At 41.8% G+C, this 26389-nt stretch overlaps 1 protein-coding gene across 1 annotated transcript in view; it reads right to left on the bottom strand.

Annotated features, from left to right (window-relative positions):
• Positions 1–1760: 1760 nt before the first annotated feature.
• Positions 1761–26389, bottom strand: part of ATP9A (ATPase phospholipid transporting 9A (putative)) — a 64742-nt gene continuing 40113 nt past the window's right edge. The window contains exons 15-28 of the mRNA XM_076351653.1: positions 25784–25945; positions 19627–19719; positions 18703–18786; positions 17651–17821; positions 15653–15751; positions 15285–15374; positions 15008–15152; positions 14429–14493; positions 13487–13642; positions 12024–12088; positions 11115–11223; positions 9785–9842; positions 7636–7839; positions 1761–6469 (exon numbers count right to left, since the gene is read on the bottom strand). Of these exons, the coding sequence (XP_076207768.1) occupies positions 6333–6469; positions 7636–7839; positions 9785–9842; positions 11115–11223; positions 12024–12088; positions 13487–13642; positions 14429–14493; positions 15008–15152; positions 15285–15374; positions 15653–15751; positions 17651–17821; positions 18703–18786; positions 19627–19719; positions 25784–25945 (1638 nt within the window). The 3' untranslated portion in view covers positions 1761–6332. The remainder of the gene's footprint in view (positions 6470–7635; positions 7840–9784; positions 9843–11114; positions 11224–12023; positions 12089–13486; positions 13643–14428; positions 14494–15007; positions 15153–15284; positions 15375–15652; positions 15752–17650; positions 17822–18702; positions 18787–19626; positions 19720–25783; positions 25946–26389) is intronic.

Raw genomic sequence — 26389 nt, 5'->3', positions numbered from 1 at the left:
GGCTCAGCGCCATAGTAAGATACCCAATTACCAGCCAGCACCTATTCTTCCCCCCCCCCCCTTTTTTTTTTTAAAGAAAAAAGGAAAAGAAACACACTAGTGTATAATAAAACCACAATTTGAAAAAATAAAGGCCAGGCATTCTTTGGTAAAGCCCAGGCTGAAAACTTATCCCAAGATGCGTGATCTTCCAAAAATCTGCCAACCCCTGCAGTGTTCAAACTTCTTGTATGACCACAGCCACATGAAGAATGAAATTAAACCCCATGGAAATCTTTGACATTTCTACTATTATGCAATGTTTGGGTGAAAAAAAAAATTGCAGAAATTCTCCTTCCCTTTCCAGAGTGAGTTTAGAAAAACTATTTCTAGATTTTTTTAATTACACATTTCACCATTAAAAAGAAACCATCCATAAATTAAAAGAACCACTAACTAGGGCTTATGTAACCCATTTAGAGTGGGAAATTGGTAACACTTGGGAGTGAAGCCTGTTACTGTAATTTCTGGAGTCTACAGCATTCATTTGATGCGTGCAAACATCAAAAATTATTTAATATTTGCATTAACTATTTTATACAAAAAAGTTAATAATGAAAAAGGTTAAGATGCTGGCATCTGTGTCCTATAGAATCTAAAAGAAGATCTTTAATAAATGTTTAATGATCTGAGGGATAGTTTATCACTGCTTTAATGAAATACTCTCCCAAGTTATAGATTTACTTTATCAATTTTTTTTTTTTTTGGAGAGTGTTTATGGCTCTATTACATTTTTGGTAGAAAACTGTCGTACTGTGTTCTTAATTAATGTTACTGAAGTTTCCCCTGCAGAGAATATTCAATGTTAAACTCCTGCCTCTCCCTCCCGTTTCTGTCCCAGAAGTGGGGCAGCCAGCCCTCGACGTGGGACTGCTGTTGTGCCGAGCCAGTTACTTAATCAAACGTTCAAGTGAGGAGAACATTCCAAAAATAGCTGTTTCTAGTGCTATTGCATCATTGCTTTTCCAAGAGCAGCGTATATATGTTTCAACTGAAAGACTGTCTCCTAATTCACAGCAGTGGGTACCAGCAGGAACGACCACCTTCTCCCTGGTTGGGGTTGCACCAAAAATTGTGAGGACGATTTGACCAGAATCTTCCTGAATGAGCCAAGTGTCTTGAAACTGAATTTACAAATTACAGGGCTTGTTTAAAATCCTCGGGACAGTTGGGTACTCTGGGACTAACTGGTTGTAGAAAAGGCAGCAGCAAAGCGGCAGCCCGGGGCTGAAGTTCCACCTGGCGGTCACAGCAGCCAGGTCCTCTTGCCAGGGTGAGCCGGAGCGCTGGCAGGACGGCAGCGGGCCAGCAGCCCGCCCGTGCCCAGCTGCAGCCTCTGTGCTCCACGGAGCTAATCCACACCATTAGACTGCAGTGACGACTTGCAGAAAGCAATCTTGCAAGAAATCACTGATAAAGTGAAGGGCAGCAAAAGCTTACACCAATACTTATTAAAAAAAAAAAAAGAAAAATCAACAATCAACCCCCTCCCCCCAAAAACTCCCTCCTGTTAAGACTGTTAGAAAACTGTTTATAACAGAGAAATTACTGAAGCAGGTCCACACTGATCAGCAGAAAGTACTGACCATTTCTTGGATATGCATTTCCCACGCAGACAAGTTAAAGGGCCAAACAACTTAACCTATATACTTACAGTTCTGGCAAAACACATCTTGGACTGATCACGCCAGGACTAACTCAGGTGCATCATACACGGTGTATATGGATGAAGTAAAGAAGTTGCATAAAATTTATTTTTCCACCTTGTTTTACAACATTCCCCGTTTAAGTTTTTACACATCTGCAACATATAACTCCACAGAACAATAAATAATTGGCATTCATATTTCTCTTGAATCAAGAGTATTTACACATTGTTTAACTAGATGACAGGTACAAAACATTGGCATCACAGTAAATATCATTTTGACACCAGAACCCATTTCCCCAATTAAAAATTAAATTAACTTCACATTCATTCTTTAACAATTTTAACAATTAAAAATGTTCTCAAAGGCATGTAAGTACACAAGTTGTAGTAGGCAGTGGTAATGGACCATATTGGCAAAGCTGTAGAACCCAGGATTTCACACAAATCAAAGAGTTTATTAATTATGAAATAACTGATCATAAATAAAAAAGAGCCCATTCGACTCATGCTGAAGATTTTAGTGGGCACTGGACTGGCCCCAGCAACTGTGGAGGTGAGTCAAACCCCATCCAAACAGTCGTGCGCAAAGAACTTGTGACGGTGAGCTGCATGCAAGAGTAGTTCACATACGTGGTTTAGAGCACCGCTTGTGCAAACCAAGGATTTATGATGCATCAGATGGTGCAGCAGCTTTCTTCAAAAGATAAAGCCAAAAGACAAGCTTTAGGGATTCACACATCTAACTGTCTGGGGCTCCCTCACAAACTCAGCTCAACTATAGCAAAATTCTCCTCAGCAGTTGCAGAGGACGAGAGAGGCTGTCACGGCATTTAATTGTGATAGTTCAGTAGACCACAGAAAACCAACACCTTTGGTGCTGCTCAGTTTGGTCCAGCCACAGCTGTAGCTCTCAGCATGTAGTTCTCAATACCGAGGGGACACCAGGGATGTCGCTCATCGCTCCCCAGCCCAGTTCTGATCAGACCCTGCACATATTTAAGCTGCTGCTGTTCAATAAAGAATGTTGCATTTCAGTTGCACTATGAGCTGAACAAAACAAATGTTTGCAAAGATAAACAGGATAAGCCCTACGGAGGAAACAAATACAGAGTTAAAGAAAAAAAAAAAAATGAAGAGGGTTGCAACACACCTGGAATTACTGCAGAGATGCAAGAAGAGAACAGTGCATGTAACAAAACCTCCACGTTAACTAACCATCGCAGCAGCACAGCACGGAGCGTTGGCTTCCCTAGAACAGCCATGGGAAGCAAGAGCAGCACACTGTGAGACATACACCACTACCCTACAGCATCACTTGGAGCACAGTCCCAAAGCACACAAGTTATATGAACTGCTACAGTACATAAACCAGAACAAAAAAAAGGAACAGGAAGAACACTAAGTAAGGCTACAAACAAGATACTACATAGAAGAAGAAAACAATGCTTCATTCCCAATAAGCACAAGTTATGAGCATACTAGAGGAAAAAGATTAAATTAAATTTCCAGCAGAGAATCCATTTATTCAAATGTACAGTAAGTATGAACATATGTATTAAACTTTGCTTTTAAAAACATTTTTTAAATAACTTAAGAGAAATAGATTGCAGACATAAAGTGCTAAACTTGAAAAATACAACAATCATTCCTCTTTCCTGCTGTTTGTTAGATGGCAGTTTTAATTTTCTGATTGCTTTTAAAAAAAATGCAGTGTATACCCAGACAGAAATTACTTCCTGGATTTACAACCTTGTGCAAAAAAAACTAGCTGCAAAGGAATATAATTCGCACCCCAAAACACAGCTACAGATTACTATCAATTCCACTAAATATACGTTCCTTATTAAAGTTATGATTCAATAAATATCACCAAAATCACAATTCACTCCCTTTCTTGGTGTAAGTTAATATTTTGCAAATATGGTCCACTCAGTGTAAACTGTATTGACTTCAGGAAACAGTGAATTCTACCATATATACGTCTCAAATATTTACATATAGTAGCATGGCACTGTTATTCTTGCAGGACATTTAACTACTAATACACACTAGATAGGGACAGGGCTTCACAAAGATGTGTACAGCGATGGGTTTGCCAATGGACAAGAGGGACTTGACTTCTCAGTCAGAAGAAGTTGCCAAAAGAAATTCTTGTTTCTTCTGTTTAAATCTACTTAAATCAAACGCTGACTGGGGACTCCAGAACACCTGCATGGCCGACACTATCCAGGAGATGTAGCAAGTCACGATAAAGACAACATTAAGTATCTTTTTGGCAAAGTGGCATAAGTCACAAAAGCTGTTAGCCCAACTCCCCCACAAATGGGCTGTTCAGGCACTGCTTTTCCTCCGTGAGACAAATCACTGAGAAGCGTCAGACTTCTAGGGCCTTTCCCAACATGAACATGCGTGTCAAACGGGCAGAAATATATATTATTATTATTATTAGGAAAAAAATTTAGAAGACCAGGAAAGAAAGGCAAATTTTCAAAATATTATGAAAAGGTGAATATTAAGAATTATCCTTCCTTAGTCAGTAGGACGTTTCTAAAGTTTGTTGCTATTTATCAGGACTTCAGACAAGAGTCTAACCAGAAGACTGGCACAAAAGAAAAAACAGTACGTTAGATTAAAGAGCATTTGCTGTTCTTATTCCTGAAGGATTTTGAAACATCAAGAGGGTTTACCCCACATGAAGTAATGACAAGGTCATATGGACTTGCACCTTCCACTCACCCCAAGCCACATGCATTATGAAGCACATCCAATTTTTCTTTAAATCTTCTGGAACTTGCTTCCCCTCCTCTTTGATATTTACTCACAGGAACTGAGAGCAAGGAAAGCAGGTCAGGTTGTGCAAAACATTCCCCGGAGCAATTACCACACATCAACCACGCAAGCCACGGCTATCTTAGATGTGAAAATTCAAGACGTACCACTATGGGTCAACACAGACTCCATCTCTTTTAAAGCAACACTCTGTTTTCCACTGCTTTTCACACCAGACCTTTTAATGCAGCATTGTGCTGCCTGTGACAGTGGAATGCCAACAGAAGCTGGCAGTCCGTTAAAGAGGTTCAGCATAGCACAGAGACGGACCAGGGAGCTTCTGCTCCTCACACCAGCGCGGCTGCCCTGACCCGGAAGGGCTGCCTTAAGAGAGCAGAAGGGAGCTCAGGCTCTGGGCTCTGCCGTTCCTGGTGCCTCCGCGCAGCCAACCAACAACGGCGCCAAGCAGTGCCAGCTCTGACGGTGGTTTTTATGATGTGGGAATGAGACAGCAAGCAACTAATTTAGCACAGACTAAACAGATGAGGATGGCTGCCACTAAAAGCTCATCCATGTTTGACGCATGGACCCAATGGTAAAAGGTTCCCGTAACTCTCTGTCATTCTCCTGAGCAGCCTAAGTATGTGTTGCTCTCCTCACGGTGTTATAATGTGGGCCAATGGTTACTATAAAACCAGAACTCATTAAGTTTTATAACAGTAAGTAAATTTGCTCTGCACACCAGCCTAACGCATTCATACGAACCCCACTCCTGCCTCTGTGATTCAAGTTTGGTTTTTAGAGCAAAGCAAGTGCAAGGTTCTCAAAAACTGCCTCTCTGCAGGGAGCGTGTCATGAGCAACATCCACCTAGGAGTGCCTCAGTTCATTTGCAGCTCATCTTCACAGTTTCACCCTAACAGGAAACAGATTTAGTGTAGCTGTGAGGAGTAGCAGCTCTGTGACCTTTCCTTTTAGTCTCCAAGGATTCAAGACACGTCTGCCACATTGTCTGCAGAACAGTACGAGTCTCTTCTCACGTTGTCGACACATTTCAAGTCTGATCAACTGCAAATTTCTTTTCCAAAGAGGATTTGCTTTAGTTTATATAATTTTCTCCTATACAAATAAATACAGAGTAAAGCTATTATATCACCAGCTCCTTTTAACAGGAAGCACAAAAGCTAAACAAAACTTAATTTCTTCAATTTTGGACTGTATTTCTCCGTATTTATCAATGGCTGGATACCTCCAAAATCACTAGGGTGACCACATTTCAACTGAAGGAAAGTCTCAAACACACTCAGATTCTCAAGTGTGTGTAGATCCGACATGCTGGAGCCCCATTATGGAAACAGCATGCCATAAATCAGGAATCAGCTGTCAGCAGTAGAGTGCATCACCTACGTTAAGGGATTTTCAAGATGTAAAAAGAATGTAACTACTTGAATCAAAAAGATAAATAATATAAAACAACATAACACAATGCAAGGAACAGCACAGATACTTAAAAAAGTAACTTAAATTTGTCAAATGTAAATTCCAAGGTCAGTTAGCAGCTTTCAGATACTTTTAACCATGCGTGAGAAACCCATCATCATCACAGTTACGTGCATTTGACCCCAGTTAAGTTGAACAAAAGTGACAAGAACTGGATGAACTAACAAGTGCCTCCACCCTCCAAAAAATTCCCTTTTATCGTTAGGTTTCTGTTCACAGCAGTTGTGAAGTCTTTTTTCAATAAAGCAGCATGTAATAGAGATTACCACATGATCCTTATGCAAATATCGGACGTATTCGTTATAGTAACGACTACATGATTTTGTCTCTCAGCTATGTGCAGTATTTGTCTCTGGTGTGCAAGAGCAGCAGCCCTAGGATGTCAGCTTCGAATAGCTTGGGGGAGAAAACCTTCGTCTCAGGTACTTCAGGACGTAGAGGGGAAGGCAGCTCACCAGAGTGATGACGGTGACTTTCCACAAGAACGACAAAGTTGCAATGAAGTAAACATCTGCAAAAAGAAAAGAGCACAGAGTCAATGAAGATGGGAAGCATGCTCTGGGAAGAGGTGTAGAAAAGCAATTCAATCTACCAACACTTCTTAAACAGCCTCACCTTCTCCACATACAAGTTCAAAGCTCATACGATCCCTGGTTCCTCACTCTTCTGCCCTTCTCTTCCACAAAAGATGCAGCTTTCTGCACAGTACGTTTCAGTAAGGCATGCAACTCCTCACAGGCAAGTGCCCATACATACCCCATCTGAAACAGGGCTATCCATCTCCTGGCAATACTAAGCTTCCTTTAAATGGACTACTTGTCTTCTGACTCTGGAAGTTGCCCTCGGCTACTTTGCTGGTAGTCCAGCAAACGCATCTCTTGGCTCAGTTATAATACCTCAGAATCATTGCAAAAAAGGCTGAAGCATCTTTCAAAATGGAGCTGGTATACTCATATGCAAGAGATCCAGATCTAGCCCATTGGGAAGTTATCCTCATTGTCTTCAGTTAGCAAAGAGTTTTATGGAAGAAGTAGTGACATCTTGTGGTTCCCGAACGAACACTGGCACAAACCCTACGGATCTGATATTTGCAACTAGACAGCTACCGGGGGAATCTGGAATTCCTCACTCTTTTTCCTTCAGCCAGGGAAAAGGATTAGCTCTGATCGGGGGGGGGGGGGGGGGGGGAACGGGACCAAAACAAACGAACAAAAAAAAACCCCAAAAGCCCCAAAACCCACAAGAGAAGGGCCCCAATGAAGCAGATAAAATAAGGTAAGTTTTAGGAGGCAGCTACTTCACCCAGTTAAAAGATGAAATCTTTCAACCCAACAACAGAGGCTAAAATTTTTAGTCTCAAGTTCAGTTCTCATATGGAAATAAAGACCACTATTACATGACAGCTGATGCGTGGTGGAGCTCTGAAAGTAAGGATGAGATTCACCGAGCAGCACACAGTTTACTGACCACCTTTATCTCCTCTAGCATTTTGCTATGAGAAGGAACCATAAAATTTCAGGTGCCTTCAAATCAAATAGAGCTTATTCTGGTCAGAACCACTGTGACTGTAATTATGTTGGCTTCATCAACAGCCTTTAAACTCAATTCATGTCCTTACAGTCCTGTTACTATTCAGGTCATAAACCAACTGATTGGAGAAAATGCATTTAACCTTACCAATAAACTCATGTAAGAAGACCAGAGAAGCTATGTAGCAGGAGAGACTAAGCAGCTCAGCCACTATCATGAGCCAGTGCCACGTCTGGATTGTCAAAGCTACCATCAGTAACTCGGTGAGAATCAAGGACGTGAAGGAAATGGCGACAATGTGGACAAATTCAGATTCAAAAAGGAGGAGTGCTCCATACATGATGATGCTACCTGCAAAGGAATGGAACATTTGGGTATTTTATTCAAACACCAGTCTAAGCTCTAAAACCCACTGCTAAGTCTTGGAAAGGCTGAAACATAATCATGTCTTGAGACTATTTTTCATGAAACCTGATGAATGTAATGATAATGAATCAGTTACTATTTAGGAGACAGAACTGATGAGAAGACAGGGAAAAGTTACAGCAGAGGTGCCCAGACTTTTATAACAGTCTATCATATTCATAGACACATGGAGATAGGAAATTAATACACGCTATTTTGGCAACTGGAGATTTCTAACATCACGAAACTCTATCCTCCCAGAAAAGCAGTCGGTCACTACTCAGAAGCTAAAAGATATCAAATACTTCTAAAACCTACTGCATTGCCTCAGTGCCCAGATGGAAGCAAGCTGTTGAAAAGTTCAGTGGATACAAATTAGCCTCTCTTTGCACTACTTCGGCCAAGATCTCTCCCCTTTACACTTCCCCCTAAAAGCAGTACACATTAAAGCACTGGTAACGATGCATTGTTTTGTGCTCCTATTCTGGCTAGCCAAGGAATGCTCACAACGCCCCGCACAGCCACCTGCACAAATAACTCATGTTAGCAGCATGAGTAATCCGCACCAACATCCATCACACTAGGCTAGTTTCGGAAGGGAAAACCTGCAAGTGACTAGAGCTCGAGCCACAAAGTTCAAATCCAGCTGTGAACTTTCCAAAATTTAGGACTGCTCAAGTTTTTGGTCAGGCTCATCTCTGCTAGCAACTAGCCCAATTGTTTGGCCTGCTGTTTTCTAGTTATTTAGCACATCAGAAGTGAAGTCACTTTAACCAAATATTGTAACCAGATAGTGGTCTTAGCTCAAGAAGAAATCTTTCCCTCAATGCATCACCCTCTGGCTTTAGCTTTCCACCACTTGTGAGTTTTCTATAAATGCCTTGGCTTTGCCATCATATTTGTACAGCATCAGAAGACCATTATCCCTGTCGTAGGGTTCTACCATAATAGATTTCAGAAGATAATGCCAGGAGAGCTTTTATATTCTTGGTTTCACTCCCTCCTGAGGATGGTAATATCAAATTAAAACAGTAAGAATTAGCTGCTTATTTTGGCACATTTATTCTGACTCTTGTTGATAAAGGAGTTTTAGAAAACAAGAAATTTTGTCACAGAATCATATTGCCATTTTAGCTTTATAGCTCCACATTATTTACGTTTTCCATGATTCCCTGACTAGCACTTATAGAAAGTATTTGAGTTTGAGGTTACTTGATTAAAAAAAAAAAGACAAACTGAAAGGAAAGACCTTCTTAGACATATACCCCAGTTACTACATCCACTTTTGGAAAATAGATGCATTGTAATTAAGGCATTTGCTTAACTGTTTCAGCAGCCTAATTAGAATGTATGGGATATGATCAAGCACCTGAGCTCTACTCTAGTCCTTCATTACAGATGGCTACGAAGTAACCAGAACTATTGCCACTTCTAATAGACAGGGTTTAGATAAAATACACAAAGATACAGATTCTGTATTTTGTGTGCTGACTTAACAACCCGTATAATCCATAGGTTTGAAAACCTTTTTCAAAAGAAGGGAAGAGTCACAAACTCTGCTTTACAGATGGAGCAATTAAAGCACTGAAAGGAACTTGCACAAAATTACAAAGGATGGTCCCAATGGGAAGAGGCACAATGCTTTGAACTTCTACATCATTGCCTACAACAGGTTGACCAGTTGCTGCCAATATTTAGTTTTAGATAATTTCTTCTTTTGGTAACGCTGCCAACATTTTCCGAGACAAAAAAAAAAAAATATTTATTCATTATCCTGAGGATGCATTACTAAATTCAATTCATGCCTTACTTAACTTCCTGCAATACAAAAAATTAGATAGTCTGTACTCATTAAAACATCTAAAGGCACAAGGAGAAGTTAATTTCTTACCTTGATAGATGCTTATTAAGACCCATATTAAAAATGTTTTGTATGATAACGGTCGTCCCTGGGGTGGGGGGAAGAGAAAAAAAAAAAGTCAAAGCTCCATTGGGTTTTCTTTTATGAACACTCACTTACCAATCAACCCAGCAATTAATAAAAGAGAATTTGAAGGTGATTTAGAAAGAAAACAAAACAAATCAACCAACCCTGAGGTACTGTCTCTTTATTCTCATTTTTCATGATGCATGAAGGAGGCCTGGGACTGTGGAAGCTCACTGCTTGCACAGTACAGTACAATCTCTTCCTTACTGCACACACAATTAATTCAATGCAAAGATGTCTCATGAGTTTAGTCATTGTACTGTGAAATATAAGATGTGTGTATACACATATATGAATATATTAATATTATATTTCTAGACACATACACACAAATCACCATCATATTGAAGGCAGATAGGTTTTAAAAAAAAGCATCTCTAGCCAACACAGCTATACCAGTACAAAAAACCCCCTATGTTTAGACCAGGCCTAAGGATGGTTGGAGAATTAGTGGTTTATGACATAAGAGACAACATACAAGTGAAACCAGATGGAGACTTATTCAGGCTGTTGGAAAAACAGGCTTTGCTTCTGAGAGTATCTGTTTAACAGAAATCCTTGAGGGAAAGGATCTGTTGAAGACTCAGTCCACCCTTTCCTTCAATTAAGAAAGATGTTCCCAGTCTGCATAACCCAGTTATTCAAAAAATTTTCCAGGAAAAAAAAAAAAAAAAAAGAACCTAAGACAAGATTTACCTTCCCGATATCACTATCAAATAAAGTTTTCTTTGTCTAAGGAGAAGGACCTGACTTTCATGCTAAAGCTACAAAAATGGCACAGCAACCAAACCTTTAGGTCCCTTTAGATCATCCTCAAGGCAAATTTCTATTCACAAAACTATGTGATAACCTCCTCCCTCCATCAAATGAGCATATCACTTCCCTCCATCCCCTCTTCTGGCTTCAGGATAGTGCCAAATCCCCAACGATTTCTCTTTCCCCTTTATTTTGGAACAAATCGGTAATATTAAATCCTTAGAATTTCCCACAGAATGGAACTTCTATTTCCCCAGCCGTTTCTAATAAATTGCATTTCATGTAGCTTTCAGTAACAAACTGCCAGGAAATATGGTTGTATCTGTTAATTCAAATTTGCCTTTAAAACAATTTTGCTTGAAAACGTATGATAAAGTTCTCTATCTACTGATAATATATGAGACTTTACACATTTAGAGAGTTTCAAATCAAGACAGGAATCTTGTCTTAAACCAAAACAGACAAGAGTCTCCCACACCTTAAGAAGATCTTTGTAGAGCTCTGGGTACAACATTGCAACTTCAGATTTAACATCCTTGTCCAGGACTAGAGAAAACACTGGAAACATCGTGTAAATTGTGGAGTACCTGGGAAGAAGGTAGAAGACCAGTAAATTATCTAAGGTGTAGATGAGCAAACAGAAATGCTAGTCTTCAGGAAAGAAATACAGTATTCTTGAAGTGCCAAATGACGTACATATTATAAAAACTTGCAAATGGAACACACCAGAGTTTTGCATGTAGGAAAAACCTGCAGGATTTGCTTTTTGAATGACTTTTGATTAGAAACACTCACACACAGATGATTGGTTCAAGTATTGCAACTGGTCTTACAGGGTTATTAATGGAGCCAAGGACAGACCTGTCCCCACCCCAAAGTTTGCTCTACAGTTCAGGCTTAATCCTGTTTGCATCAGAAGGCAATGGAGATGAATTTGCTGTTTGTTTTTTAATTATGTCCTCGAAAATCTATAAAGTCATGGGATTACAAGTGTAATCCCAGTATATTTTAGACAGGAACTGATTCCTCCTGTTAAAGAAGTTGGGTTGTCCCCCCTTTCTCCCACTGCTGCGCAGGCCCCAGAGCATGACGACTGTCCCTCTGCTTTTCACTAGGATGGAAGGAGTGCTTCCTGGAGGATGGCTTGCTTCTCGTGTTCTGAATGTGATAAACTGTCCTTTTGGAAAGGCTTCTAGAAGTACTTGTGCTGCCTCGGTGGCTTTGCTCAGTGCAGAGGAGCAGAAAGGGGACAAGGATCACATCCATCTTCTGAAGCAGTGTTGTGAAACATGCAGAGTGGAGATGTGCATGCCTTGCATGTTAATTAGCCCAAATCTATTAATTATGCACAGGTTTTCCACACTATTAGTAAAAAGTGAGCTCCTACCCAATGATGAGGAAGCCTTGGTAGAGAGGAACTGAAGCAAAGTAAAATACTGATGAGAAAACAGCCTAGAAAAGAAAAGAAATAAGCTTTTCAGGCATTAGATACTGCAGTAAAAGTAACAGCTTAAAAATATACTCTGTTCAAACTGGAACGTACTTGCAGTGGGTTCTCCAAATTCCTGAAATGAAGACAGAAGAATGTAATATCAACCCTTTTTATTCCTATGCAAACCTTGGATGAAAGCTATGTTTAATAGCAAACACTGGAGAGCTGGACTTGGAAAACTTTTTATAATGTAGTTCCACAGAAAAGAACGTAAAGAGTTTTCTCCAAAGCCCACTGGTTTGATTAAAGCTGTCCAGATGTTGTGAAGGACAGGTGTGTACTTATTTATGCCTGGATGATGCCTTCACAATGTAAAGAGTTAACACTCACTAATACAAACTCTAAAGAGTTCAAGATTAATTTTTTTTTTGTCAGAAGTTATGGGTTTGTTTTCTGTTCTTGTTTTTAGCTGCAGCGTAAGCTAGACTGTCCCCTGAGTTTGAACCTTTTGTCTCTATGCATCCCTCTCCAACGTGTCTATTCTAAAAAGGGGAGAGGGCAGAACCAGCCTTCTCAAAAATATCAAGTATTTTATTTTAAAAAACTTAGTATTTTTAAGGAATATATCAGTACACTATGGCGTGGAAATGCAACTCCCAAAGAGTAACCTCTGTCCTTGACTGTAACTTTCACTCAAGTCACCACAGCTAAGAATGGAATTTGGCTCACGAACTCTTAAAATCTCTTTCAACTCTCCCTGCCAACTGGCAATTGCATTTTTGTTACACTGAGGCTCAGCACACATGAACAACCTAAATTTTGTGAATACCAAATCTGTTTCTAAGGTTCCCTTTGAAACGGAGAGGAACGGACCACCTCCACGTTGCTGCAGCAAGCTGCTGAGCACTTGGGAAGCTTAATACGTGCTTCAGCAGCCTTTGCAGCATGGCTCTTGCGAACACTCCACAGCATGCCAGACCGAGCTTTCGGTAACCTCATCAGGGTCTGAGCCAGGTCCTCCTCAGTTGCTTAACTTTGGTCTCGCTATTCGAAGGCCTTACTTAAAACACACCTGAACAGAAGTGCACGGACTCAGCGGAGACCGTCCTTAAGAGCAGTGCCCTGCTGCAGATTTTCAGTATTTCCTAGCATTACTAAATGACAGCAAAGACATGCTGCATCACAGCAGTGTTTTCTAAGGTAGAATACTGTTTGTCCAATTTTGGAGAAGTTGCTAATGTTTGTCCAATACCAGGAACTTTCTTAGGTGTTTTCATACCCAGGTAACAACCTCAAGTTCCAACCCGTGAAAATTTTCAGAAGAAATAGTTGCATCCAAAATGAAATGCAGAACCTTTACTTTTTGATTTTGCTTTTTTACCTCTCCATTGGAAAAGCCCTCATGACAGTTCATTTACCTGCATTGTACTGATGCACAAGCTCCTGTGGATTACAAACTGACTGAGAGCTGCAGACCGTTTGTAACTGTTCCTTCCATGCACCATTAGTAAACGACCCAGATGTTTAAACTGCGTGATAGAGAAATCGGCTGCAAGTGATGCCTGTTTTCCTTCCTGTGTACAATAGCAAGTAAAAGCATAGTGAGATCATTTCATTATTAGAAACAAAGAAATATCCTATCATTATTTAGTTATCACTGACAGAATTTCCAAGAAAATTTGCAATGCATTAGGTGGGGGAGAGTATTACCTCAGCACTTCTGCCTTCCACCGTGGCTTTTAAGCAAAGAGCAAAAATATGAGGAGAATTCCCATTTGAACCCTGGCCTCCAATTCTAAGCAACCCTCTGGATTATGATTCACAACACGCATGTTAACATGACACTCCTATCAAGTCAGTTTTGAACAGAAATTTTCAGTCTCAAAAGTTCACTCAATTTTAACGTTCTGGCTCACTGCAAGCAGAGTCTTTCCACTGCCGCCAAATCCAGTCTTCTTGCTCCAAACAGCTCCATATGCAGGAACCAGAGCTCTAACCCAGAGTTTGCTTTCTAAACTAATATAACCCGTTTTTAATTGTACATGTAGGGTGTATGTTATCAGAGTAATTACAACTCCAGCATTTGAAGCATCTACGCGTGATTAAAAACCCCAAAACTAACCACAGTGGTCCAAGTTCAGGGAATCTGCCAAGAACCAAATAAGGAACTTGAACTCTGTTAAACAGTAGTCTCCCTTCCAGCCAAATTATTTTTCATGATAAGGCTACTGGTCTGATGATTATTCTTGTGGAAGCTTCTCACTTTCTTGCACAAATTTCTGAGGATTCATTTAAGAGGTAGTTGCAAACTAGCTTCTGAATTGCCATAGGAAGTCTTATTAAACATGAGGTAATCTCACCTTTCCTTCAACTCCAACACCGCAGTCAGCCTCCTGAATCATGCTAACATCATTCCCTCCATCACCTGCAGGTCAGAGCACAGACAAACGACATTGGTAGTTAAGCAACAGAGGCAACTTGCAACCCCACCAAATGCATCTGCACCGGACTGTAATACTAGAAGAAGCACTGAACCCTATCAACAAAAGCAGGATTTTAAATAGAAATTGGGAATTTAAATTCTTTAAGAAGTTTTTTTTATAGACGCACAGGAATTCAAGGCTACTGATCACTTTATCTGACTTGTAGGTGCACCATTATACCTACAATGCTGAAATAGAGCTCACAGGTTAACAATGGCACTTTATCTGATCGTGTTCAAGCTTTGTTTTGCAAAGACACCACCCCAAATATTTCCGAGTAGTTTGTCACTGAAGTTTCCATATGCAAAATTTCATCTTATCAATCATCCCACAAAAACACTGTTCCCTAGCTCAGCATTTCCAGGTGTTATAAGATGACATGGGACCGTTCACTCAAAAGAAGAAAAAATAAAGACACCATCCTACATGGTCACTCCTCCCTAACTAGTCCCTTACCTACTGCACAGGTGAGTTTCCCGGTCCTCTCCTGGAGCAATCGCACGATCTGGGCCTTCTGCGTCGGAGCGCATCTGCAGCACACGACGGCAGGGCACTGGCAAGCCAGCTCCATGAACTCATACTCATAGTATTTCAGACACACCTAATTTACAGAGATAAGAAGTGTCACCTATGTTTGTGCCATGAAAAGTTTCTTTTTTAAAAAACAAAAATTCTAATTCAACCACAGCGTTTTGGGGCTGTTCCTGAACCGCCTGAGGCGTTTGGAGCCCACCTCCAGCGAGTCACCAGAAATAACAAGAGCGCAGTCGTGTTTCCGGCGGAAGGCATTCAGCTCTAGATGGGCTTCTCCACGGTTAGTCACCTGGGGAAAAAGACAGCAACTGAGGAAGGGTTTGCTTCATTGGGGTGAAAAAACAAAGTCTCAGAGGGAGCAAAAGTAATATGGACAGGCACCACACCGAGTTATTCAGAGCACACAGTCAGATAAACAAAAGCTCAGGGGATAGAAAGCTGGGTGAAAAAGAATAAGAATATTCTGGGTCTACTGCTGGAAAACAGTTGTGATCTCAGCACCCCTCCTGTTGCAGAATCTGGGGTCCCGAACAAGTCTTGAGAGAGGGAAAGGTGGGTGTTACTCACTAGTCTGAATATATGGATGTCCTGTGTCCGTGTCACCAAATGTGCATTCTTGGCTGTACACGTGGCTGTCTCTAACTTATCCCCTGTCAGCATCCACACCTAAAATCCAAATATTTAATGTATTAAATACAAAACTTAACAACCATGTCTGCAGGACATCTAGAAGTACCACCTGCCAGTTCAGGCATATAAAAGGACTGTTAGAATATATATACAAATTATTTTTCTAAAAAAGCCCTATTTTAAAACATACAAGGAAATTCTCACAGATGAAAGAAAGCAAAACTTTTAAAGCGGCTGAAATGCAAACTACATTACAAACCATGTATAACATTTTTCACACCTGCAATATTTCAAGATTCTGCTGATAAACCCACAAAATGCAAGCTAAAGAATGTGTATGCGCGTGTTTATGTGTCCCACCCCAGCTATTTCTCGTGCGCTGAAATAAGCAGGCCTTGCTGCAGAAAGATCCCTCATGGCCCTGCCTGAAATGTGGATGATGCAACTGGGGTTAGCTCACTGCTGATGTGTGCGTCTGGAACAGACTAAGTTGGTTCTTTTTTTTTTTTTTTTAGATTTTTTTTTTTTAAATATACACTGCTCCTTTTATTTTGTGCTGGTGGGGGGGGGCATTAGAAAGCAACGTCAGCAGCAATACTCAGCAGCAATACCCTGTTATAATCTGGCAGGGAATTTCCTCAACAGTGTAAATATATCAGAGTTTGTTTTGGTTTTTTGCACTGGTGTTCTTATTCTTTCAAGACACCGCCCAAGAATATTTAACGAACCTTAAAAAAAAAACAACAACAAAAAACACACAGACTCACTTATTTGTTTAATAATCTGAGGTTGGAAAAAGATTTGATCTTAACAAGATGGCCCCTGTAATGAATTATAAGACTGCCTCCACTCTTGATTTACTTCTTGCATGCAATAGCCTAACGAACATGCCATTGCAAGGAGTGCTCAGAAGTGCTGCACTCGCTGTGCGACGACACGCTCCACACCCTGACTCCAGCCAAGGTGAAGGGGAAAAAAAAAAATGAAACTGCTTTGGAATAACTGGCCTGGACTATGCTGCATGGGGAGAAAGCCACAATGCTGCTAACGAGCTTTGTCTGATTCTGCTCATCTTACTTCTCTGCTGAAGTCCCTGTTGTTTACAGGGATGGCTCCAAACAGAAAGCACTTTTGGAAGCCTGTCTCAAGCCTTGAATTCCAGTTCCTACCTAAATCCCAAACACACAGCCCTGCTTTGGATTCACAGCACGGCTCAAGATTTTTGCTCACTTTGTTATTTAAAGCAGAGAAACCACAACCAGAACCTTTTACCTACTTTTCTCGCCCAAATCTGAATGTTTAGTCCATTATTTTTTTTCCTTTTGCAAGTCCGAGATCTGACTGACAAGTTTTCAGAGAGAGAAACTAAGCAGGCATCACGCTGCTTCCCTCACCGCTGAGCACAGCTCAGGCCGTAGGTGCCTGAGTCTCAGATGCCAGAGCCCGGAAAGCTGGAAAAAAAATGTCCAGTCCCTGATTCTCTTGGCTCAGACCCCCTCTAGTGGCTACTGAAAACATGTATATTCACAGCCCAGTGCTTCAACCCCAGCATGGGAGTTTGTGCACCAGAGACCAAACACATCCAAAGCGGTCTTGTTTCATGCAACCGTCTGAAAGAAACAAAAAGTCTCCTGTAGCTACCCTCCTGCCTACGCACTCAGTTTCTCTGCAGAAGAAGCCAGAGCATGTTAGGGGAAGAAAAGCACAAAAGGTGACATGCTTTCACATGTTTAGTTAACATTTACTACTTCCAGCGTGTTCTGTTCCCGAAGTGATGTCGGCCAGTCCCACTGTTCCCACTTGCAAAGGGCACCTGGTGAACCGTTTACCTTGACAGGGCCCCCAAACTGTCTTAATTTACTGTCTGTAGGACAGCGCCACGTACTGCAGAGGGTCTAGGTGTTCCTGCTAGAAGTAATATTAGGTTAGGCAGACCTTAATGCCAGCATTTCTCAGCGTCTCCAGAGTGGGTCTGACATCTGTCTGCAGCTGATCCTCCACGCCAGTGAGACACAGCAGCTCCATCTCCATTTCCAGGCTCTCAATGACTGTGGCTACCTTCAGGGAGCGGTCGTGCACGCTTAGCTTTGCCTGGACGTAGCGTGCCTGAGGACAAAGCAGACACAGCCACAGTCACTCACACAGCCAGCCTGCACTTTTGTGGAATACAAGGTTAACCAGCACGAGGGTTAACCAGTTAACCTCCCTCTGTTAACTGTCATTCAGTAATGACAGTAACCTGTAATGGCTGGCGAACACGAGGCGCGTGTTACAGAATAAGGTGGAAAATACTTCAGGAAGTTTTTGTCATTTTGTTCCTGCCCTGTGCCAGCCAGGCAGCACGGTGCACAGCGCGTCCTTGTGCACACAAATGCACAGCAGCTGCTGACACGACACCTGCAGAAAGCCTGGAAGCGACTCCCTCGCACCACAGGTCTAGCCACGGCTTCTGTGACGAACAAACGAGGGCAAGAGAGAGTCCTAAACATTTCTACCATCTCATCTCTGCATTTAACTGAACAGTTCTTCATGTTTTGCCTGCCTGGGGTAAGCAAGTTAGTGCTGTGTGTAGAGACCAGTCTAACAAACCCCACGCGTGAAGCCCGTGTTTCCATGAAGCCAAGCTGGGTTATATTCTGGTTGTTTGTAGTTTCCCTGGCTGTCGGAATGCAACAATGAAAATTAAAAGCCAACACATTTCCCCACACAACTTGTCTAACAAATGATGAATATTTGCAGAATTTATAACCGCAGAAGATTGTAAGGCAGGATTCAGGAACTGTTTTGGAGGGTCCTGGCTAGGATCCAGTTTCATACATATCACTTAAAAAGCCACTTTGATTAAAAGAACAGCAAGACATTGAAGAATGACAATTCTAGCAGGAGTAGGGAGATGAGAGGCAGCATTATCACGAGAGGTCTGTGAGAATCACTTCAGTGATTGTTTGTTTAAAAACAAAGAAAAAAAAAAACCCCTAAAAACTTACTTCAAAGTCTTGATACTGCTCTTCCGTCAGAGACTTCTTGGCTACGACAAGAACCCTCAGGCCTTCCCGAGCCATGTTACCACACTGGAAAGAAGTATCACATTGTAAACCGTAAACTGCATCTCAAGTAAGATGATTTATGCACAGCATTGCAGAGATGGCAATGTAAGATAGCAGGTTAAGAAAATAACCGTCCCGTTTGAGCAACCCCCGTGAGTCTATAATGTCTGATAAAGTGCATGATAAACCCGAGAGGAAAAAAGGAGATCTGCAATAGTTTGTAATCTATCCCAATGATCAGAAACAAAAATGTCCTCTCTGCTATACCAGTGTGGCAAAAACAACCCCATCGATTTCATTTTCTCTGTCTCCAAGTAAAAGGACACAAGCCTTTGATTTGTAGACTTCACATCTTTGGCCATAAACTCTTTAAAATAAGACCAAGGTATTATTATTTCTTTGAACACCAGAGTTTGGGGGTGGGGACAATCAGTAACTGAAGCTACTGCTACGAACTCTGTGTCAACATTACTACTAACCTGACAAACATATCCCAGTACAAAGCTGCCAAATGTAGTTTTGAAATTAGACCTTTCAGCCTAAAATAAATCCAAACACAGGATCAAGCCCAGGACAAATTTGGTGATCTTGAGTGGCAATCAGTTTTGAGCAAAATCCATTTTATTTACAGGACTTATTCTGCACTAAATATATTGAACTTGCCCCCTGACTTCCTTGTTACTGCATATATATTTGGCTGAAGACTAATCCAATGAATTGCCAAGATCAGTGACCTTCCGGCTTGCAGATGTTTTAGCAGTTATGTCCACTCTGCCACACTGACAAGCTTGTCATGCATTGCCCTGGAAGGAGAAAAGCACTTGCATGAGAAACCCTCCCTATGCAGGAGAGACGGCCCCATACCTCCTCTTCCAGCCAGTCGTTGTACTGCACAATCCCAGCCATCACCACATCAGCCCCCTTCATGTAGAAGGTGATCTCTCCTGTTGATTCATCCTGCAGATAAGAAACAGAAGAGTCTAAGCTGGGCCAATATCAGCATATTTGGAGTGGCCTCAGCAAGCTAAGTGATGAGTTTTCCGCACATCAGTCACAAAAACGTCTGCACTGTGTCAGGCTGAAGGTCCATCTGGCTCAGCATCTTGTCTCGGGGCCAAAAGGAGATGCCTATTCAACTTCAACTTGGTTACTCACAGCAGGAATTAATACTTTAGGCAAGGATGATCAGCTTTTTAATCAGCAACATGGGATTTCCATGCAGACACCTCTCAATCCTGACTACATGTGCCTTTGGAATAACTTCTAGCCCTCACCCTGAAAATTTATTTCATACTTACCTGAAAAAATAAAACAGATGCACAAAGCTTAACAGAGTAAAAATCACTCTAGTTTACCCCCTCTGTTACATTATATGGCATAAGCATAATTAAAGTTTATGCTTGCCGCAGAAAGGTTAGATTGCTGCCTGCCTTATCTGATCCAAGTAATTTGTAGGCTGCAAGCAAAGCATATTTACATTACCACAAATTAAAAAATCCCTTCTAACCAGGCAGATACCTAAGGAGGTCACAGCTATTAGTATTACAAGCTAATGGAAACCCTGGCAATTTCCTCAAAGGAGAAAAAACAATGAGTAAGGAACAAACTGCTCTGTAAACCAAGATAGCCACCAGGGATAGGAAGAAAATAAACTTAACACGCAAAACCAAAAAGCCCAGGAAGGTCTGGAAATAGACATCTGTGAACGAAGGGGGAAAAGTACTTCAGGAAAAAAAGAAATGAAAGAAAAGCACAGTGGACACTTTTCCATTCTCATACTATTTAATATACATGTCAGTCTGTCCCGCCAGTACAGAAACTAGTGGTGAAGGTTCTCACACATGGAGTTTGAGTCGGTAGGTAAAAGCCTAACGTCCCGTGGCACTGGCAAAACAGAGTTTACATCTACAGCAAAAACAAACAAAAAAAAGCAGCACCTGATGTAGATACTAAAAACGCAAAGAAGAGAAGTAAGTGTCTTTGCTAGGGAAATTAAGACATAGCCAAGGATAATGAAGCTCCTTTACTGAGCATTTTTGCCAAGCTCATAGAGATATTCACAAGGAAATTCTTATAACTAAGCTTAAGCATGGTTTTCAATGTCCTGAAACATCCAGCCTTCATATACCGATACCCACACATCCCACATACCCAAAGCAAAATGAGTGTCACTCTACCAAAACAACTAGCATCTGCTTAAATAAAACACAACGCTTTTGGCAGTATCCAAAGGTAAAGGTTTATCTATTAAATTATTTCATTAAAAAGTGTCTAACAACATCTCTGTAGGAAACTGAATAAAGACTCCACTTCCCGTGCTGCAGAACTGGCTTAAGATAGTTTAGATTTTTTGTCCAATATAAATACTGTATGAGCTATCTCCTTGCATTAGTCATTTCCTCTCACTGAGTTCAATAGGAGGTTAGTGCGTTCTCATATTATGGTAAGATCACACTATAAATCTACACAGAGATTTGCCAGTTATATTGTTTTGGAGAGACATCTTTTTCCACCGTGGTCTGACTCTGGCCACGGTTCAAAGGCTTCTTTCAATTCCAGATATGACAATAGCACTATCTTTGCTTTACAACAAAGATCATTCCACATGGGTAAGGGGAAAAATAACGCAAAGAAAAAGAAGAATGGAAAATATTGTGGTCAAACAAACAGACCTTCTTTCAAGAAGATAAGTCAGTAAACAGTACGGTGAAGAGTGGCTGCTTTGGTAGAACAAGACTTCTTAGAACTGAAATAATCAGCTACAGAAATGACAGTTGATCACAAATAAACAAGCAGATACTGCAAAAATATCCCAAACGAGACAACATCTGCTACTTGTTTTCAATATTAACTACTACTTTATTTACTAAAAGTTATATGTTGAAGGAGATCTTTTTATAGGAGCCAGAACAGACAGGACCAGCAGGGGAGACGGGCGTCCCTGCCAAGGATTTCAGCAACAGCATTACTGGGCTGGACGCATGAATCACTTGCTGAAACTCTATACCCAGATTGTACAGGAAGCCTGGCAAGACGATCACAACGGCTCCCGCTAGCCAAAAAAACTGCAGTTTATAAGAACGGGCAATATCTGTATAGTTGAACAGAAAATATTACCATTTGAATTCTACTCACTACAATCCCGAGCGCAGTTTCATTCCGCAGCTTTCTCCCTCCTTCCCCTCCCCGGCTGCTCACTGCATCTGTTGTCTTCTGGATACTTCACGCTACTTTCCCTCCCCTTACTTCTGTTTTTTAAGCAAGCAGCACAGTTTTAGAAGATATATGGAAGAGGTAAACACCTTGCAAGTTGTGGATCAAAACCAAACGGAGTGTCTACACATGCCTACATATATGTTTTATAAAATAAAGTTTTACTTGACAACTACCTATTTATAAATTCTTCTTTTTTTCTTTTTTGTTTTTAAATGAAAATGAAAACCTTGCTTGAAGATATTATTTTGGAGTATACAGGAACGTGGCAAAGTAATACCCAAGCAGCCAGCACCTGCTACTCAAAACCTACTTCTGCACAGGGTATACAGGGAGCTGATTTTAGCGGCTTAGCAGCAGCTCAATGGCTACAAAACAAAGACACTCAATTAACAAGCGCAACAGAGAGGAGCCAATGCTTCTATTAACAGTATTTACAGTCAGGATCTGGGCCTGATCTTGCTCCCACTGACCACAAGTGGGAGTTTTGCTGGTTTTGGCAGCAGTAATATTCTAATACTGAAATGCAAAATAGAAACCTTTTTCTTCATGAAGGGGGAGAATATAGATCATAGATAATTTAAAAGGAATGAGCCCCAAATCAAAGGGGGGGGGGGGGGGGGGGGGGGGAAGAGAGAACTCCTTTCCACTTAGATGAGAAAATTTAAGGGCATGCACTTCTCTGCTGAGCATACAAATACAATTTAATGAAGCATACCCTGGCTTCGAAGGTTAGCCCACTTCTTACACCTTGGATAAAACAGCACCTCATCAAAAGTTTGCACTTACAGTAAGCAATGGGGAGGGAGGTTGTTTAGTCCTCCCTCTTTTATTGTTAATATTTTTATTCTAGGTCTTGAAAAGTTTGCCTGAAGTCTCCACATCATTTTCACTATAAAAGTAATTAATCTGAAGAATTTACACTTGCTGTATTTAAACGGATATGCGATACACTTGTTGCAGCTATCCCACAGGAGCACGAGACATTTGTGGGAATACTGATGACTGTGTAAATTCAAACGCATTCAGTTGGATCTCTAGATTCACAGATTTAACACACTGATTACTTTGTACAAGCTCAGCCTATCAGCCCACTTCAACTAACGTTCCTGCCCTTGGGCACGTTTTAATATTCCACAGTCTGGAACAACTTGAAATACAGATTTGTCCCCCCTACACTGTACTGTGGTGTGTGATCCAGAACTTAAAAGCAGTTCCTTGAGCAACAGGAGATCCAGGCCCAAAATACTCAGGTAGGATAACACAGATACAGCCATTTGCATGAGCTTTAATGATTGTCAGTCTGCACTAAACACAGCTTGTCCTTCATGGGTTTGCGAAAGTAATTATATACACATTTTACAGTTCCATCTTTATCACCAAATCTCTTGGTAACAGGAATACTGAAGTTCTCCGTAATATTTGTTGTTGTTGAATACAACCACTGCATTGCTCCATTTTACATCATCCCTTCATGGTGCCGTTTCTGACAGGGGCTGTGCTCTTCCAGGGGTCCAGAGAAGTTGAGATTTGTGAAGCTACCAAACGTCAGCCAATAAAGCAGACCAAATTAATCTGCCATCGATGAGACCCACGTGTGCGATACTGATCCTAACTGTTTCTAACTAAAAACAAAGGCTGTTCTTCCTACTGTTGTACCTTAGAATAAGTGAGGCAGAAGGTATTTTTACACTCTATTTCCAGATGCCCCAAAATAAACACGCAGCAACCCAGTTTTGTCACAAAGTAAATGGAGGGGGAAAAAGAAAAAAAAGGGGGGGGGGGGGAAGGGGAAGGGAAAGAAAAAACACACCAATTTTACCTATTCTCCCCACCCTGTTATCTCCCCAAAAGGGAAAATAACAAAGCTGAAGATCTTATGAAATGATACAACAAATCATATCTTGCCCTGGATTATAGGTTTCATATTCATGTTTTAGATTCCTGGTACCAATTATCTGTCTGTACTCTCAGTAAAAAATAACAAGGATGTTTTAATTATCTCCAAAAGAATTATTCAAACTGCTTCACCTTGTTTGCTTTGCAGGCAAATGGAAGCGCCTTACCATAGCTGGCTTTGTTTACCTTACTAACATTGATTCTCTAGCACTATCTTGAAAACTAATGATGATAATGGTGACAACTGATCTCAACTGTTTTTAACACCCACACTTTCTTCTTCTTCTTTCTTTTTAAGGTAATTTTTTTCTGAGAGTCCAATCTTATATTGTATTTGTATGTAAAACCACAAAGCTATGTGTACAATTTCAGCACGTATTTAGCGTGTGCAGTGCCTGCTGCTGCTGATAAAGGTCCTTGCACAAATGCACCCTTTTACCTTAAATCAGCTATTTTCAAACCCTGCTCATGACACCGTGTTCTCAGCATGGCTGCGGGCTCTGTTAAACAGCTTAAAAAAAAATCTCCACAGTTCCCTGCAGCTATAAATGCCTCCTCCTGCAGCGTTGTACTTCTGCAGGGTCTAACAGGAGTTTTGATGCCTGGCAGAGATCTGGGAAGCACTTCCACAATACCTCTAACAATATCCTGAAGCTATTTGTTGTGGCATCGGTCCAGGATCCCCTCCCTCCTTCCCACTTGCTGACATCTCCATCACCTCCTGTTGTACCACCACACCTGCTCTGGAAACACAGCGTAAGCTGGGCCCGTGAACCTGTGCTTTGGTTCCTGCTCCTGGCTGACCCCGCGGGGGGAAAGCACTTGTGACCTGGGTCGCCTCCAGCCCCATTCGACCATATAGCCCTCACAGCTCTGCCAGCATGATCATGGCATGGACACGACAGGAAGGGCAGGAGCTTTTGGGCAGATGAAAAGACAACCCCAGAGACATAGAGTGAGGCTTCAAAGTCAGCTCAAGCTTCCCTGACACACTGCTGGTGCCTGCTCCCCTGGAGAGAGTAGTCCTGCCGCTACCAGGCTCCTCTTCCTCCTTGCTGTGTCAGCCACTGTGGGGGGAGACACACAATTCAGGTCCCATGAGACAGGGTAACTCTATTTCTTTTGCTGGCAGTGCTGGCTTCAAGCTTTCCTGAAACAACAGCCTTACCTGAGAGATAACACGTCGTCTCTGCTGATTATCAAAGCTGTTGAGCCTTGGTTCAGCACAGAGACAGCCAAAACATTCAGATTTTAGCTCTTCTGCCCCACCAGTCCCTCCTATGTCTCCTTCCACCTTGTACTTGTAGCAAAAATTCTCTCCCAACATTTTCCAGCATCCCCAGGGCCCTTGGTTTCACAGTTGGAGGGAAATGCTCGAGCTCCCTCTTCCTTCCCAGCACCATCCTGGAGGCTCCATTGCACTGCCGAAGATACACTTTCACAGTTGGTGGCACTGCTGGCTGACGGACTGGCCAGACACCCATCCCCAGCCTGACATTGTCCCCAGCGGTGCCCGACAGGAACCGATGTGTGCAGACAGAGGAGCTGTACGGCTGAAACCCACCCCAGTGTACATGATGAATTGAAAATGTGAGCAGGAAGGAGCAGCTGGAGGAAGCTGGAAGCTTAGGCTCCTTGTTATTTTGAACAAGGGACCAAAGATCAATAAACTAGAGATGTCTCAGGGCACTACAGCACTTACCACCAAATATGGCCAAGGAAAAGGATGTATCACTAAACAAACCCAGCGATGAAATGCTATTAGCTCAAAACAGAGAACCAGCTTATAGCCTGAGGTAGGAGAGACTGCAAAACTCAGGCAGGAAGAACAGCACAGCTGAGGGCAAATGTTTTCTATGTTTCACGTTGTGTTAGCAGAAGATTCACAAAGACATGAGAAGCCACTTACCCGAACAATTATCCCCATGCGCTTGCTCTCATAAGTGAAGGGGAAGATCTGGAGGATGGTGAAGTTCAGGATGTGGCCACCCGGTGTCCTCAGCTGCACGGAGGACTGGTCTCTGCCCACCAGCGTTAAACCCACGCTCTCGGTCCACTGTACCAGGGCCACCTGAGAGGAGAGGGACATGGTGAGGGCGGCCAGGCCACACCACACCTCCCCTGAGGGGACAGCGGGCAGGGGCTGCAAAGAAGTTCATTACTCATCAATGGTGCTATAGAGTGGATTCGTTCATATACGCAGGTGCTCCTATATGGCTCTTTCTAGTGGGCTTTTTCTGAAGTTAGAAGCTTACTAACAGTATTTTTGGGGTTTGGGCAGCCCAGCTCCTGTCTGATTCAGCTACCAGGCTATCCTGGACTCTCAGCAGGAGGTGGTCAGCTCCCTGCCTTCGACTGCCACATCCTGAAGGACAACCCTTCAGCAAGGGCAGGCACAGGTACCCTCCACCCAGGCCTGGGGTGCCCGACCCTCTGCTTGAGCACATCAGGTAAATCTCTTTACAAACACTTAGTTTTTGAATATGCTATTTCCCAGCTTGCCGTTTATGAAATC

This window comes from Aptenodytes patagonicus, chromosome 14 (genome assembly GCF_965638725.1).
Source record: "Aptenodytes patagonicus chromosome 14, bAptPat1.pri.cur, whole genome shotgun sequence".
NCBI lineage: Eukaryota > Metazoa > Chordata > Aves > Sphenisciformes > Spheniscidae > Aptenodytes > Aptenodytes patagonicus.
Note: the sequence above shows the minus strand (reverse complement) of the source record. Positions and strands in the feature narration are given on the sequence as shown.